Consider the following 18020-nt stretch of genomic DNA (forward strand, 5'->3'; position numbering starts at 1 on the left):
GCTTGGAATCAGGAACTCATCTTCATAAGTTCAAATCTAGCTTCAGACACATTGATTGTGTGACCATTGGCAAGTCACTTAACTCCATTTGCCTTGGTTTCCTCACCTGTAAAATGAGCTGGAGAAGGAAATGGAAAACCATTCTAGTATCTTTGTCAAGAAAACCCCAAACAGGATCATGGAGAGTCAGACATGACTGAAAACCAACTGAATGCTGTAAACAGGATTAGACTTTTCTACCTGGCCATAGGTAGAACTAATACTACTAGAAGTTACAGGGAGGCAGGTCATTAGAACTGTACAATAATAGAATGGTTAACTCCTTAAATAACAAGCTCCCTTTTACTGATGTTTGATCAGAAGCTGAATGATCATTTGTCAGGGAAGTAATGAAAAGGATTCTCACTTCAGGTGGAAGGTTGGGCTGAAATGTCAATGATCTCTTAATATCCTTCCAGCTCTAATAGTCTGCATTTTGTCTAAGATTCTAATCTCTATGCTCAAAAACTCAGTGAAGGAAGTCTTTTCTAGCAATCACATTTTTATGTTCTAGGGTACTTACCTCCCAGGGTTATTTTGAAGCTCAAGTGAGTTTGAATCCCACCTCTGACATTTACTAGCTGTGTGACCATGGACAAGTCACTTAATCTCTTATCCTTGGAGACACCTAAGACTTTAGTCATTAAAGGGTTGTTTTCATGGTGGTAGGAGTTCCCACATTGGCAATATTGCTGCTACTAATACATTCAATGATGATGATACTTAAATTCTTCAAAATATCTGATTTTGCAGGTTTATATATTCACTTAACTCCTGTAGATTGTGAACTCTCCATACTTTTTAGTAGGTGGCCCTTCATATGAGTACCTAAGACTGATAAAAAAATTAGCCTCTCTTAACTTAGCTAGGCTGGCTGTTGAATAACAAACACGTAGACCATTGCTGAGTCTGTGCTAGAAGTCTTTGGAAGTCCAAAGCTCTGATCAGAGCTTGCATTCCCCTGGTAGATCTACTGAGAACCCAAGGTTGCCTCCACACATAAGAGAAGCACCTTAGTGGAGCCCAGATGATAATAAACATTGTGGTCACTTATTTTCAGGTAGTACTTTCTGGTTATAAAATGTTTAATCTCACTAACCCTGATGTCTTCTGGGGTCCTGTCCAATTCTGGAACTCTATAGTTCTTATCTAATGCAAGCCTTACATCAACCCTATGAGGGAGGTTGTGTGGATGACTAACTCAACAGACTCACCTGTAAAACCACAGATACTTTGAAGTATCATCATCATTAAATGTACAATATCAGAGTCAAAGAGAACTTCATTATAGTTGGTGGCAGATACAACCATTTTTAATGAAAGTCAATCCAATGAGGGCCAGAAAAATACCAGAAATATAATACAGGAAAAAAATGGAGAAATTGGTATTTGGGTTTTCCTATTTGCAATTGTTTAATTCTTGAGATGATCATTGAGATGATGCCCCCACCATGCAGGCTGGCAAAAGGATCATTTTATGAGACGAGCATAACAAGAAAAGGGTGATGATGAGTCTAATGATATTTGAGGAGCCAGGTGGGCTTGTGATGATTTAGAGAAGTGAAATAGGACCACCACCACGGCTTGCTTCCATCCTGCGAAGGTTTTCGTCTTTCACCTACAAAGTCTCCATTGTTTTCTGCATGGGGATCGAAATCCTCTAGTGGGTCATGGTGCTTGTAGCCGTTTCTCTGCAGCCCTTTCATGAATCTCTTGGGATGCAGAACTAAAGGGTGAAGGATGAAGTCTACCCTGCCAGCCCTTTTCATCCTAAGGGGGATGGTAACTTTTTTGATCATCTTGGTGTAACCTGGGGCTTGGGCGATGACAATATGAGTGCCTGGGGGCAGTAACCTCCAGTAATCACCATCAGCAGCTGAGGAAATAGAAAATGGGAGCCATTGTGAGATCGTAGGTCAAAGGACACACCCTTGGCAATATGGACAAATGGAGATTTTTAGGAGGAAGTAACAGCATCAACACCACAAACTGGCCACAGGTGTTATGGTATGCTAGAAAAGGTACTGACTTGGGGATCAGAAGACCTGAGTTCAAATCTTTATTCCAACACTAAGTACCTCCCTGTATGATCACAGGCAAATCACTGCCCCATTTTGAGCATATTTCTCAATATGTAAAATGGAGATCACATTTATAAAAGCTTTCTCACAGATTTCTGTGAAGAAAGTGCTTTGTAAACTATTAAGGACAATAGAGATAGGCTCTATTATTAATATGATTTTGGGAACTTCAGCATTTTCCTGGCACCCCAGATGATCATGAGAAAACATGGCAGTAAGATGGAATAGCTAGGTGGCTCAGTGGCTAGAGCGCCAGACCTGAAGCCAGGAATACCTCAGTTTATACCCAGCCTCAGACACTTCCTAGCTGTGTGACCCTGAGAAAGTCAGTTAACCTCTGCCTCAGTTTCCTCAATTGTAAAATGAGGATTATAATAGCACCTACCTCCCAGAATTCTTGGGATCAAATGAGACAATATTTTTAAAGTACTTAGCACAGTGCCTGGCACATAGTAGGTTATACTTATTTCCTTCCTGAGATAATGGAAAGACAGTGTGATATAGTAAAAAAGACCTGTAAATCTGGTAATTAGGAAATGCTAGTGCTGCCACTAACTGATGTTACCTGTATGATCCTGGACAAGTCATCTAACAACCTAAAGTTGAAAAAAACCTGCATCTATAAAATGGGAATAAATGTCTCACCTCCTTCCCAAAGTTCTTTTGATCATAGATTTGAGACCAGGAAAGCAGCTTAGCAGTTTTCTCATCCAGTATCCTCATTTTACCAAAGAGGAAACTGAAGAGACCTAGACAAACTGGGGGAGGGAGGGGCTTTCTCAAGGTCACACAGCTAGTAAATGACAAAGACAAGTCTTCTGAATCCCAACTGAGGACGCACCACATGGCCAAACACTGGGAGACACAACTGAAGCCATACCTTTAAAATGCCCTTAGAAGCTTAGCATAAAATGCCCACTAACCTGACCCATCATCAGATGGGCATGTATATGTAGTGCTACACTGTCACAACTGCCTAGGCAGGTGTTAAAGGGTTGTGATGTGTCTGATTATATTAAGAATCCAATATTGTTATTATTGATAATAAATAAATTGAAACAAAAATTTGGTTTAGAACTTAGAGAAACATACCTGTAGTAACATCATGGCGGATTCCTCTGACTAGGATGCGTGCATTTTTAATAGGTTTTCCAAATTTATCTGTTACTGTACCTTTAATTCCTCGGTGTACCTGAAAAGATAAAAAGTAAAGGAATGATCTTCAGGTGGCGTTATGGCCAAACTCTATGGAAACTTCCATGTATCTGCTCCCTTTCCAACACATGGGAATAGCGCAGAATCAGAGACCTACTGGGACCTCAGAGGTCAAGTCCAAACTCCTCATTTTACAGATGAGGAAACTGAGATCTAGAGGAGTTAAATGACTTGTCCAGGGTCCCACAACCAGTGCCCTAACCACAATGCCATGTTGCTTTGCGTGCATCTATTTGGAAACATAAAAAAGCATATGCATTGAAAAAATAATCTAATCCTAACCAATGTTCCCTCAGAATCAGGAGCAATTAGATTAATTGGATTTACAGTTGTGAGAGCTAGAGAGATACTAAAACACATCTACTCCAACCACTTCATTTTACAAAGTGGGAAACTGAGGCCCAGAGAGTTTGAGTGATTAGCCCAGGCAGTCAGTGGCCAAGCCAGCATTCAAACCCAAACCCTCTGTAATCCAGGTTTTTTTTTCTACTATGCAATTACCCTTGGTGACAAAAAGATGAAAGGTGTTAAAACACAGACATTTGGGTATAGACATACCCAAATGCTTTTCTGAAACTTTGACTCATTTCTCACTCTCCTATGGGGCTTAGCAGAATAGATTCAATCATTCATCCCCATGGCAGCCCTTCAGGTATTTTCTTGAAGTGCAACCCACAAAGACCAGCATCAAGGGACCTCAATCTATCCACATCAATGGAAGGAGTTCCCATAGTGATAAAATTATAGTTCCTTGAGGTATATATAAGGCACAGTGCTCAGTGCTAGATGAAAGGTGGAAAATGATGCCATTCCTGCCCTCAAGAAGCTTACAATCTAATAGGAGGAAAGGAAAAAGGCATGTACACATACAGAAATAATAATATATAAGGTAGACTGGGATAAGGACAGTGAAGAGATCCAGACAAAATGCTATTAGAAATTTGAAAAAACAAAAAACAAAACACTAACATTGTACATTTAGTCAACAAAATCCAAAGATCTTTTTTCACTTGCATTTCTTTCTAGTCTCATTTCCCCTACCTGACACTAATTTAGTTTTTTTTTAATCCAAGGGTAGGAATTTATACTAATTATGAGTTTTAGCCATTTATTCTAGTCTACTGAGATAATTTTACAGCCTTACTTTGTAATCTCATTGGTTAAATGTTTCCAACTTCATGTTATCCAAAATTTTAAAATTCAATTCAATATTCAATTTAATAAACATTTATTAAGCATCCACTATGTGCCAGGCACTATGCTAAGTGCTAAAAGCCTGAAAGCTTTCATTCAATAGCTTGATAAAACTATTGAAATTCTGAGAGCATTCCCCTCCCAGATTGATTCTTTTGCAAAGGTAAACGAAGCCATCTTTTACTTCAATTCTTACCTAGCCTTAATCACCGATTGGGTGTTGCCTCAGACAAAATGAGACCTGGGAAAGACCCAGCTTATAAAGGCCAAAGTTTCCCACTTTACCCAGGGTCATCACCAGTTGTCCTGACCTATGTCTTGCCACTGGACTCTGGAGGAGAGAGTGAGGCTGATGATTTTGCACAGCCCTGCCTCACTTAAATCCAATTTACTTAGAAGTCAAGACATCACCTTCCTCACTGGTTCTCTTCAAGAACAAAAGATGTAGAACAAGAACAACAAAAAGCTATTGAGCAAACAGGATGGAGGACAGAACCCTGGGGCACTGGACTAGAGACTTCCATCCAAGTTAATGTAACCACAATCTCCATTACACTCAATTCAACTATTTGCTGAGTGAGAACTAAGTACAGGAGTTTATCCCACTCCTGACAGGTCTCTGTTTTGGGCAGCTAGGTGGCACCTGGTGCATAGAGCACCAGACCTGAAGTCAGGAAGACTCATCTTCATGAGTTCAAATCTGGCCTCAGACAATTACTAGCTGGGTGATCCTGGACAAATCACTTAACCCTGTTTGCCTCAGTTTCCTCATCTGTATAATGAGTGGAGAAGGAAATGGCAAACCATGCCAGTATCCTGCCAAGAGAACCCCAAATGGGATCATGGAGAGTCAGACACAACTGAAAAATGACTGAATGTTATGTACAAGATTACATAGCATGCGTAGGGGACACAAAAATATTTTTTGCTAATGAATAAATTTTAGAAATAATTCATTTGCAGGACTTTTTCTTTTTTTAGTGAGGCAATTGGGGTTAAGTGACTTGCCCAAGGTCACGCAGCTAGTACATGTCAAGTGTTTGGTCTGAGGCCAGATCTGAACTCAGGTCCTCCTGACTTCAGGGCCGGTGCTCTATCCACTGTGCCACCTAGCTGCCCCAATTTGCAGGACTTCTTAAAGGGCTTTAGAATACATGTTTGAATGAATGAACAAAGTTTTCTTATTCCCCCCCCCCGCAAAAAAAAAGCATTTTACCCACTGGACAGATTCAGTTTCTAATAATTACAACTTAATATATTTCCATAATATTTTAAGATTCACACAGTGTTTTTCCCAGCACAATCCTAGGAGGGATATAGTACAAATTTTAGTGTCACTCCTTTACAGATGAAGAAACTGAAGCTAAGTGATTTGGTCAAAGATGAAGCACCAGGGCTGGTCCCTGAATCCAGGTCTATGGGCTCTAAGACCTGTACCACTGTGCTACACTGCCTTCTGTGACAACTAGGTGGAGTGGGTCCACCTGAGCTTGAGTTTTTTCCTCATCATCTCCAGATGAAATGAAATCTTCAAAGAGAAAAGACAATTAGGGCCTTTCAGCATGGACCTGAAGATGTGTTTTCATGGGGTAGCCAGGGGATATTTACGAGCCCAATATGAAAATCTGGCCAATGTCAACAGGGAAGGGGCTTCAATTGGCTATGGCAGACTTATTCTTTATCAGAAATAATTTACTCAGTCTTATCTGGGGGGCTGAGGGGGTGCTTTCGGGCCTGGGTCTGTGTTTCTTCCAAAGATGCTACAGCATAGACTTTTACAGTATCTGCCCATTAGTATCTTTTTATCCCCGACCTTCAGGCACAATAGGGACAGAGCCAATCCAGCCCCATTTGGATTCTGTAAAACTCATTTCACTAGACGGCCGTAAAATGAAATGAGCTTGGAAGGCTGGATGACCTGTCATTATTTTATGGCACTGCTTTGTTGAGAGATGCAGGAGGTCACTGGCAAAACCCATAAACAAGGAAAGCAAAACAATGCCAATAACTTTATATTATACTCCAGGCTTTCCTCTACTGTGGCCAGTGAAGTCTGAACTGAGGTAGGACTGAGAAAGGCCTCTTTTCATTTATTGAAGGGAATCATTTGGGTGCACCCAGGACCCTTTGTTGATTCCCACCCTTCTTTAAGATTACAGGATGCCTGGTTTATAATAAACCATGGCGAGGAAAATATGGCAAAAGCTTCCATACGAATGTCAAGCAAAGCATTGGATTGGAAGTCAAGAGGCCTGGGTCCTATCCTGCTGCTGCCAGTGGCTAGCTATGTGATGCAGGACAACTCATCTGCCCTCTCTAAGCCTCATATTTTTCTAACAAATGAGAGACGATCTCTCAGATTCCATCTAGCTCTGACATTCTGTGTTCTAAGGTCCCTTTGAGTCCTGACATATTCTAAGCTCTAAAGGCCCTCTCAGCTTGGACATTCCTTGTTCTAAGGTCCTTCTCACCTCTGACAATGTAGGATTCCAAGAGCGTATAAATAGCCCAAGCCTGCAAATCCAATGTTTTGGGCAGAATTTCAATGAAGGAAATCAAGAAACAAATCCACTAGGGCAAACAATACAATACCATTTCCATAAAATTCAGGAGCGATTCTTTGTTGTGCTGCCAGAGTGTGTAGAGGGCTTCCTCTGGGGGAAACTTCATACAGCCCAACTCCACAGTGATTTCAAAGCAGTTGGTGTGAAGATAATTGAAATCTGACATACCTACATGCAGATGAAGGGGAGAAAGAGATGTTAGACATGATCTGTGCCCAGTAAACAAGCAGGAGACACAAAGGTTTGGTGCCAAGAGCCAACGGCGTGGCCAGGATTCTGATATTTATTTTTTTCTTTTTGCCTTTCTTTGTATCCTCAGCACTTAACACGATGCCTGGAACATAGCAGGTACTTAATAAATGCATGTTGACTGACTGAACGACTTCTCCTGCTCTTACAATTCCATAGCTACTCTAAAGTTCAAAAAGTAGATGGAACATTTTTAAATGTCCATCTTGAAAGGGCGAAAATCATTCTAATTGTGGGAAGGAAAACAGATGTTTCATTGAAAGAAAGCCACTTGTGGAACTAACCTCCCAAGAGCTCTGGTTGAACATTTCATGGTATGGCTCTAATGGGGATGACACCAACAACAACCATTGATTGACCATCTCCCTATGTGCAAGGTTATGGGATCCTGGGCAAGAAATCATCTAGTCTCTCCAAGCCTCAGTTTTATTATCCATAAAATGGGGATAACAGCAACAACCACCATTGATTAAGTGGGCACTGGGGAAACAGACAAAAATGTTTTTAAAGTCCCAGCTCCCACGGAGTTGATGTTCTATAGGAAACTACAAGATTCACACAGTTAGTTAACACAGGATAATATAAGGAGGGAGCTAATACCAACAACTAGGCAGATCAGGGATGGTTTCCCGTAGCCCTGAGTTATTCCTTGAAGGAAGCTAGAGGTTGCAGAGAGGAGGGGAGGAAGGAGTGCATTCTAGGCATGGGAGATGGGCTCAGAGACAGGAGGAGGGATGCCAAGTTGAGGGAACAGCAAAATAGGCCAGGTAGGCTGGGACACAGAGAACATATAGTGGAATGATGTGACATAAGTCTGGTAAGGGTTTTAAATGTCAAGCTGAGGGAGGTTTTTATATTCTATGCTAGATGCCGTAGAGAGCTATTGAAGACTCTTAAGCAGGAGAGTGACATGGTTAGACCTTTGATGCAGGAAACTCAGTTTGGCAGCCTTGTGAAGAATGGATTGGAAGAGAGGGGGATCAGAAACAGGGTGATCAGTTAAAATGCTACTGCAATAGTCAGGATGACAGGTGATAACTGTCTGAACTAGGATGGAGAAGATGCAAACAGTTGTGAGAGATTTGGTGGAGGGCGTATGCTAAGACTTGGCCACTGACTGGAAGGAACAGGCAGGGAGTGAGAAAGAATGATGAGTCAAGACTAATTCCATCGTTGCAAACCTTGCAGGAAAGATGCAACAGATAAGAAAGTTTAGAAGATGTGAGGTTTGGGAGGAAAGAATTGTACAGTGGAAAGAGTTTTATGGGTGAAGGCAGAGGGCCTGGATTCAAATCTCTGCACCGCCACTTACTAAGTGACCAGCCATGTGTGGCCTTGGGTCTCAGTTTCTCCATCTGATCAGGTAGGACCAGCTGATCTCTAACGTCCCTTCTATCCATGACTCTATGTTGAACTTCATTAAAGATATCCAGAGAGGTATGGACAAAAGAATGGAGGTCAAGTCCAAAGCTCTTTGCTGCTTCAGACATTCCAAACCAGGTTCCATAGGTTTGTCTGGGATCTGAAAAGACCCAAAGGGATGCCTCCGGCATGACTGGGAAGTCTTCTGAACAGCTAAGCATGACAGAGCACTTTATACACATGCTTTCATATGAATCTCTCCATCTCCGTGAGCTACATGCTCCAGGTATGATCACCCCCATTCTTGTGGTTGTTGAGTCACTTGTCGGTCATGTCTGACTCCTCATGACTCCATTTGGAGTTTCTTTGGCAGAGACACTGGTGTGGTTTGCCATTTCCTTCTCCAGCTCATTTTACAGATGAGGAAACTGAGGCAAACAGGGTCAAGTGACTTGCTCAGGGTCCCACAGCTAGTAAGTGTTTGAGGCCAAATTTGACCTCAGGAAGATGAATCTTCCTGAGTCCAGGCCCAGTGCTCTGTGCCATGTAACTGCTCGAAGAAACCGAGGTTCATAAATTAAACAACTTGATCAAGGTCACACAGTGAGTGTCAGAGGTGGGATTCAAACTCAAGTCCCTCATTACTCCACCAAGCTTTCCATCTGCATCACACTGCTTAGAGAGATTTTTTTAAAAGACATACATTGAAAAAAGACAAGATATGATATACACTAGGGAGGGAGCCTCTGACATATATAATAAGATCACAGATCTCTCCAAGTACATATGCCATTAAAAAGAAAAGAATCTCTCTGAGCCTCAGTTTCCTCATCTGTAAAATGGGTATATGAGAACTTATGCAATAGGCTGTAGAGGAAAAATATTCCATGTGGTTTTTAGGTACTGAACATTATTATTATTATTATTGGTTAGGCAATTAGGGTTAAATGACTTGCCCAGAGTCCCACAGCTAGTAAGTATTACGTGTCTGAAGCTGGATTTGAACTCAGGTCTTCCTGACTCCAGGGCCGGTGCTCTATCCACTGCACCACCTACCTGCCCCATTAACATTATTATTAAGTATGCATTCAGGAGGTATTTCTGAAAGGAATGAATGGTATGGCTGTTTCCATCCTGCAGTCCCTCTCAAATATCCCCTTGAAGACCTACTAACCCTGACTTTTCCTCCCCTCAAGCCATACCATAGGGAGACTTACCTCCTGTAAAGCTATACCAGTCAGCACCGTTGATAATACTGCCCCTATTCAGAAAGTTGCCACCACATCTATTCTCTGATTTGTCCATCATCATGGGGTGAGCATTGGCATAGGCCCTGGACAGTAACCTGAACATCTGCAAAGAAGATATGAAATGTATATATTTCTCCAACAAAGACCAGAATGCTTGGGAAATGGGGAGGCCAAACAATGGTAGAATGGAGTATGTCAGAGCTAGGATTGGACTTCTCCATTCACTCAGGATTAAGCAGAAACCAAACAGCAGTAGATTTGGGATTTAAAACACACACACACACACACACAAATTCTTGAGTTCAAATTCCAGTTATGCTGCTTAATTAGTACCATTGTAGCTTTGGGCAAGTCAGCTAATTTCTCTGGGCCTCAGTTTCCCTATTTTCAAAATGAAGGTGATTGTACTTGCTCTCCCTTGATGTCCCTTCCAATGCTAATATTTTATGATTCTGAATAACAACATATCAATAATAACAATATCTTAAATATTATCCCTTCATTTTACAAATGAGGAAACTGAGGCTTGGAAAGGTAATGCCCTCCATCTTCATCACTTCTTACATTCTCAGACTTGCTTCAAGACTCTAAGAGGCTTTACCTGTCTGCTCAGATGCTAATGCCTTCCCTTCTCAGAATCTCTTCTATCTACTCTACATATATGTTGTATCCATCTACCACATTACATGTTGTCTTCCCTATTAAAATACAAGCTCCTTGAGGGCAGGGATTGGCTTTGCCACAACACTTAGCACAATATGGTAAGCATTTCATACATTCTTGACTTGTCCAAGGACACAGCTAGTAAAGGCCAGAGTTGGACTTAAGCACAGTCTTTCTGACTCCAGGTCCAACGACCTTTCCACCATACTATGCTGACTCACTTAGAAGTCCCTTTTTCACAGATGGAAAAGTATATAAATTTGCCCAAAGTCATATGGGTAGAAAATGGCAGAGCCAGAATTTAAACCCATGTTCCTAAAAAAAAAAAAAACCAAATCCAACTCTCTACTCTGACCTGGGCAGGATACATGCCCTCCCTGAGCTTCAATTAGCTCATCCATAGAATGAGGGAAAAAATACTCACCATCCCTATCCCACAGGGGTCATTTTGCAAATTATAAAGCACTACTTAAATTCAAATTAATATTACTAGACACTTAATACCAGATCTGAAGTTTTAGCATAGCAGGGACCTGTCTTATCTAAACTTAGCATCACCTCCAAGGTCTAGAACAATGCTCTTTATAGAGCTTCTCCTTATATAATTATATAATATATATAACTATATAATTATATAGAACTTATCTTTATATAATTCTTTAAGTTTTATAAAATGCTTTCCTCATGACAACCCTCTGAGGTGGTATTTAAACAATACTAGTTGCATTTCAGGGCCTCGAGGTGGCACAGTGGATAGAATATCAGACCTGGAGTCAGGAAGACTCATCTTCCTGAGTTCAAATCCAGTCTCAGACACTTCCTAGTTGTGTGACCCTGGGCAAGTCACTTAGCCTTTTTACCTCAGTTCCTTATCTGTAAAATGAGCTGGAGAAGGAAATGGCAGATCACTCCAGTATCTTTGCCAAGAAAACCTCAAATGGAGTCACAAAGAGTTGGACTCAACTGAAAATGACTGAACAACAACAAAATCGGAATTTCATAGGTGTAGAATCTAAGGTCTAGGGAGACAAAATTCCTTTGCCTGAGGTTGTAAGGTTAGTGGGTGCTGAAGCTGAGAACAGAGCCCAGGTCTCTTGGCCCCAATGCTATCTTTTTCCATCACAGTACTTCTCCATAGTAACACCACCTTTCCCTAAACTACCGCTGTAAGCTCACCCACAGCATCCATTTCCCAAAAGACTCTGGGTTTCCGTGGAGACCTGTGTTTGTTGAGGGGCCAATATCGATTGCTGATTTATTGCCGAGGTGAGATGGTGTTTTATTTTTTTTTTCTTTCCAATTTGTCTTCTGGGACTCACTTAGGCAAACTGCCCACCCACGGAGACTCTTTTACTCATCCTTGTTTATGCTTGGTAGGAGATGGTACCCAAAAGAGTCAGGCTTATTACTTATTAGTGCATTGAATAAATAGCCCTGCTCATTAATGCACTTCCTCTGGCAGCTCCCTGGTGTCTAAGACTGTGCCCAGCCAACTCCCTTCCAAGAAGAGGCAAATGGACTCAGGGCACTGAGGAGCCCTCACACCATAGCGGAGTCCTGGGCAGGCCCTGCCCCAATTCCAACTCACCTTCATGCCTAGGTCACTTAACTCCTCCAGAACTGAGTTCCTTTCTTTGTAAAATGAAGGAGTTGGATTAGATGCTCTCCAATTCCCTCTTCCTTATCCTAAGAACTCATTAACTTCTTAGCAGCATATATTTTAGGCTGGGGGTTGGGATAGTGTGATGCAGTAGAAAATATGCTGGACTTGATTTTCGTGGGCAAGTCATTTTGTTTCCTCCCCTGTAAAGTGAGACCAATAAAACCTGTCCAATCCACAAGATGATTGGATCAAATAATGTTTCAAACATGAAGAAACCTCTTTCACTGGCCTTCTACTTCTCCCAGACTCTGGTGCTGCCAAGATTCTACTTCATAGAAAGGGAGCTGATCAGATGCTAAGTCACATATATCACAGGTGAATTATTTTGATGTGGTTTCATTTTACAGAAGAGAGAACTGAGGTCTAAAGATGAGGAGCCCTTGTCACAAAAGCTAGCAAAGTGGCAAAGGCAAGAGTCAAAGAGACTCTTAATGCCTGGTCCGGTATTCTTCCTCCCAGACACTGTTGCATTGAAAAAAGAACCTATTCTGCAGGGAGAGGGGCCAAATCAATTGATCTCTTAAGTCATAAAATGTCATAGTTGGAAGGGACCTAAGAGATCACCCAGATTGTTCAATTAAATTCAATACAACATTTATTATTGAGTATCTGTTATGTGCAGGACACTGTACTAAGGAGAAGGAAGGAAGGAAGGAAGAGAGGAAGGAAGGAAGGAATAAAGAAAGAAAAGGAAGGAAGGAAAGGAGGGAGGAAGAAAGAAGGGAAGGAAGAAAGGAAGGAAGGAGGAAAGAAAGGAGGGAGGAAAGAAGAAAGGAAAGAAGGAGGGAGGGAAGGAAGGAAGAAAGAAGGGAAGGTAGAAAGGAAGGAAGGAAGGAACAAAGGAAGGAGGAAGGAAAGAAGGAAGAAAGGAAAACTCTGTCCTCAAGCAACTTACATTCTACTAGGCGGACATAGCATGCATCTAGATAAGTAAATAAAAATGTGTACAAAGGTGTTCAAAGACGTAGACAGCACTAATAGTTAGGTAAGGAGGGAGGAAAACAAGGAAGACCTCATGTAATCCATGGCACTTGAGAAGACCCTTGAAGAAGCTCTAAATTCCAAATAGCAGAGGGAAAGAGTCAGAGTGAGAAGGACTATCATGGAAAGGGAACCCCCCGCAGGCCAGGTTGACTGGGATGGAAAGGTTTAAAGAGGAATAAAATGAAAAGAGCCTTGAAAGGTAGGTGGTATCCTGACCGTGCCAGCAGCTTTGATTTATGTACAAGAAAACTAAAGAAGGTCACTCACCCAAGGTCACATACTGTTCTTTCCACTTTAATATGCTACCTCTCAAGTGCCTTACTGTTTCATTATCTTATGTTTGAAGAAACATTGGGGTGCTATGGAAAGCCCATTGAACTCAAAGTCAGGAGGCCCGAGTTCTAGTTCAATCACTAACTGCAATCTTGGACAGCTAGGAGCCTCAGTGGATCATCAAACTTGGAGTCAGGAAGACCTGAATTCAAATCCTGCTTTAGACACTTATTATCCTGGGCAAGTGACCCTGGGCAAGTCACTTAACCTCCATCTGCCCCAGTCTTCTCATCTGTAAAATGAGGATAATAATAGCACCTACCTTTCAGGGTTATTGTGAGGATCAAATGAGATAATATTTGTAAAATGTTTTGCAAACCTTCAAGTTCTACATAAAGTGCTACATCAACACTAACTATTATTCTAGTATCATAGAATGCTTCAACTGGGAAGCATCTTATAGATCACCTACTCATAGGATCACAAGGTCATAGATTTTGAGCTGGAAGGGACCTTGGAAGATGATGAGTCCATACCCTTCATTTTTACAGAAGATGATCTGAGGAAGAGAGAAATAAAGTGACTTGCCCAGGATGACACAACTAGTAAGAGTTTCAGAAATGAATAATCCTGGGTCTTACCAGTTCAGTATTCTATTCATTTCTCTATGTTGGTCAACCTGCCCATTTTGGAGATGAGAAAACTGAGGACCAGAGGAGTCAAGTAACTAGCCAAAGGTTGCAGAATGATTTAGTGGCAAAGTCAGGATTCAAGACCAAGCTTCTTGATCCCCTAGTCCAATATTCTGTCAACTATACGCCACTTCACTCTCCGATCTGCTCAAAAGGTGTTATAATACACCTGCCCTGCCTCCCTCACAGGACAATTGTAGCTTCAAAGAAGATAAAAGCTGAAAAATGGCTCTATAAGCTTAACACATTGTAGGAACATAGGGGATCATTTCAATCCTGGCTTCCCTCTCAAAACCATTCATCTGCGGATTGAATCCCCCATTTGAAAAACTTAGGACAATCTTTGATTCTTCATCAATTAGTCAGTCAATCAACAAGGATTTACTAAGAAGCCTCCTGTGTTTGAGGCACTTTACTTGCTGCTGGGACTACAAAGACAAAAATAAAAGCAGTGGCTAACCCAGCTAGCCAAGAAAGATCATGTGTGTCTATGATGTATGTTCCTTTTTTTTAGTATTTTATTTTTATTTTTCCCCAGTTACACGTAAAAACAATTTTTAACATTAGTTTTTTAAAACTTTGAATTCCAAATTCTCTTCCTTCCTCCCTCCCCAACCCCTTTATTGAGAAGGAAAGCAGTTCGAGCTACATGTGTAGTCATGCAAAACATATCTGTAATAGTCATGATATGAAAAAACATAGACAAAAAACTCAAGAAAAATAAAGAAAGTAAAAAAAAAAGTATGCTTTAATCTGTATTCAGACACCATCAGTTCTTTCTCTGGGGATGGCTAGCATTTTTCATATGATGTATTTTTCTAAGTATAAAATAGATATAATGATTTTAGGGAGAATTTAGGGGGACTTTAGGGGTATCTAAAGCTGTGGATCTCCCATAACCAATTCATTACCAAGTCCTATCAATGCGACCTTTGCAACATCTCTCTAATCTATCAATTACCCCCATCACCCTAGCAGAGATGCTCAGAACCAAGCCATCAGAGCTATTGCAAAAGACTGCCTGCCTCCACTCTCTCCCCTTCCAATCAATCCTTCATAGCGCTGCCAGACTTTCTTTCTTATGCATATGTAACAGGGGTGGTAAGACCCAACAGAGCCTAGTCTCCTCCAATTGTAGTGGTCACATCCCAGTTGTGCATAGATCTATTGTGTCACTTTTCAGTCTAAAATCTTTCAACGATACCATATTGTTTATCTAACCGTTAAAACTGCTCTTCCTTGGGGGCAGCTAGGTGGTGCAGTGGATAGAGCTCAGGCCTTGGCGTCAGGAGGACCTGAGTTCAAATCTGTCCTCAGACACATAACACTTACTAGCTGTGTGACCCTGGGCAAGTCACTTAACCCCCGACTGCCTCACCAAAAAAGAAAAAACAAACCTGCTCTTCCTGACATACAAGATCTTCCATAATCAAATGCTATACCACTACTCTAGCCTAATTTCAAATAACTTTCCACATGGCCTATTTTCTGGTTTCTAGTTTCTAGCTAAACTGAGCAAATTGCTATTTCTCATATTTTGTTCAGTCATTTTTCTCTCTTATCTGACTGTTCTTGATCCCATTTGATGTCTTCTTGACAAAGATACTGGAATGATTTGCCATTTACTCCTCTAGCTCATTTTACAGACGAGGAAACTGAAGTAAACAGGGTTAAGTGACTTGCCCAGGGTCACACAGCTAGGAAGTATATGAGACCAGATTTGAACTGAGGAAGATGAGTCTGCAGCACTCAATCAACTGCACCACCTAACTGCCTATTTCCCATAAGTATCTCACAATTTCCCACCTCCATGTCTTTGCTCTGGTTTGTTCCCTATACCTAGAATTCCCTTTCCCATCTAGCACTACTGAATATCTACACATTTTCAGACTCCATCTTAAATACCACTCCTTCAAAGACTTTTATGAATTTTTATGAACTTGCATGACTTTTATGAACACCAGCTCTTTTTGGTTAATAGCCTTCCCTCCTCAGATCTCTCACAAAGCATTTTGCATATCACTTACACATTTACCACATACCCCCGTCAGCTCTATTAGGGCTGATATCATATCTTATCCCAGCTTTGCCTCTCTACGTATGTATCCTCATAATCCACTATGCACAAAACACCTCTGATAAATGTTTCTTGAATTCAATTTTAAGTGAATTGGAATTAAACTTATTGACCTCTAAAGTCCCTTCCAGCTGAATGCTTGACTATTCAAGAAAGAAAATCACCTTTTTAAAGAATAGTTTTTATAACTGACTAGGAATTCCTATTGGTCTTGTATTCAAATCTTGGCTCTGACACTTACTAGCTATGTAACCTTGAACAAATGACCTTACCCTCTTTCAACCTGAGTTTTCTTATCTGTAAAAGGAAGACCATTTGCCCTATTAAAATTTCACTCAGTGGTTATAAGGAAAGAGCTTTGTAAATAATAAGATTTTATAGAAATGTGGATTGTATTTCTCTTTTTTTCCTTTTCCTTTTTCTCCTCCTCCTCTATCTCCTCTTTCTTCTTCTCCTTCTCCTCCTCCGTCTCCTCTTTCTTCTTCTCCTCCTCCTCCTCCTCCTCTTTCTTCTTTTTCTCCTTCTCCTCTTTCTTCTTCTCCTCCTCCTTCTCCTTCTTCTTCTTCTCCTCCTCCTCCTCCTTCTTCTTCCCATTATTAATGGGTTTGTCAAATGTCTAGGATCTCATTATTCTTCCCCCAATACAGTCTGTTGTTCCAACTACACCAAGATCAGAATGATAGCATTACAAGAGACTCATCCAATTCAATCCCCTCATTTTAGAGGCAAGGGAGCTGAGGCACAGAGAAAAATAGCAACTTATTCCAAACAGCTGAATTCTCTTCTTGCCAGGTCAATTGTGAAGCACCAGGCATGGCCAGTAGTCACCCCTAAGTCAAGAAGAAGCAGCTCAGAGATTGGGGGTTAGAATAAGACACCAAAGAAGTGATTTAACCACCATCTTGGATTTTTAGAGCTAACGATTTTCTCCCTGGAGATTTAACTGCACTGAGAAACTTCAATCACTGAAGGAGCCATTTGTAAATTGATTTTTTCATATATATTATGTAGATGTAGATAAATATAGATATTGTTGGATAGATAAATACAGACACACATACACACGTAGACACACACATACATATATATATCATCATCATCATCATCATCATCATTGAGTTTCAGAGATGAAGGGTGATACTCAGTAGCTAAATAAGGAAAAACTACTGTATGATTTATATCAGACAGCCCAACGAAGGTCAGAACTGGAATGCACTTTAGAACATAGAACACAGACCACTAGAGTTGTTCTAAGGTAGAACTTGGAACTTTGACTGTTAGAGCTGGAAGAGATTTTAGAACATGGGATTTTATAGTTGGAAAGGAGCTTAGAACATAGATTGCTTAAGCTGGAAGGGACCTTAGACCACAGAACATAAACTTTTAGAGCTAGACGAGACACCAGAAATAGAATATGGACTATTAAAGTTGGAAGAGACTTCACTGATCATTTAGTTCAAACCCTAATTTTATAAATGAGGAAACTGAGGCCCAGAGAAGGAAAGCCCCTTTTTTTGAGATCACAAGTTGGTAACAGAACTATGGCTAAAACCTCACTGTCCTAAATCGAATCCATCATGGCTTTGAGTTTTTTCATCCATCCATCCATCCATCCATCCATCCATCCATCCATCCAACCATCCATCCACCCATCTATCCATCTGTCCATCCATCTATCCATCTATCCATCTATCCATCTATCCATCTATCCATC

At 40.9% G+C, this 18020-nt stretch overlaps 1 protein-coding gene across 1 annotated transcript in view; it reads right to left on the reverse strand.

The window, feature by feature from the left end:
* Nucleotides 1-1427: 1427 nt before the first annotated feature.
* The window catches only part of CPZ (carboxypeptidase Z), a 54364-nt gene continuing 37771 nt past the window's right edge, over nt 1428-18020 (reverse strand). Inside the window, exons 8-11 of the mRNA XM_027836389.1 lie at nt 9922-10057; nt 7122-7261; nt 3213-3312; nt 1428-1915 (exon numbers count right to left, since the gene is read on the reverse strand). Coding sequence (XP_027692190.1) covers nt 1554-1915; nt 3213-3312; nt 7122-7261; nt 9922-10057 — 738 coding nt within the window. The 3' untranslated portion in view covers nt 1428-1553. The remainder of the gene's footprint in view (nt 1916-3212; nt 3313-7121; nt 7262-9921; nt 10058-18020) is intronic.

The sequence above is a fragment of the Vombatus ursinus genome, unplaced genomic scaffold (assembly GCF_900497805.2).
Source record: "Vombatus ursinus unplaced genomic scaffold, bare-nosed wombat genome assembly UNPS02014818.1, whole genome shotgun sequence".
NCBI lineage: Eukaryota > Metazoa > Chordata > Mammalia > Diprotodontia > Vombatidae > Vombatus > Vombatus ursinus.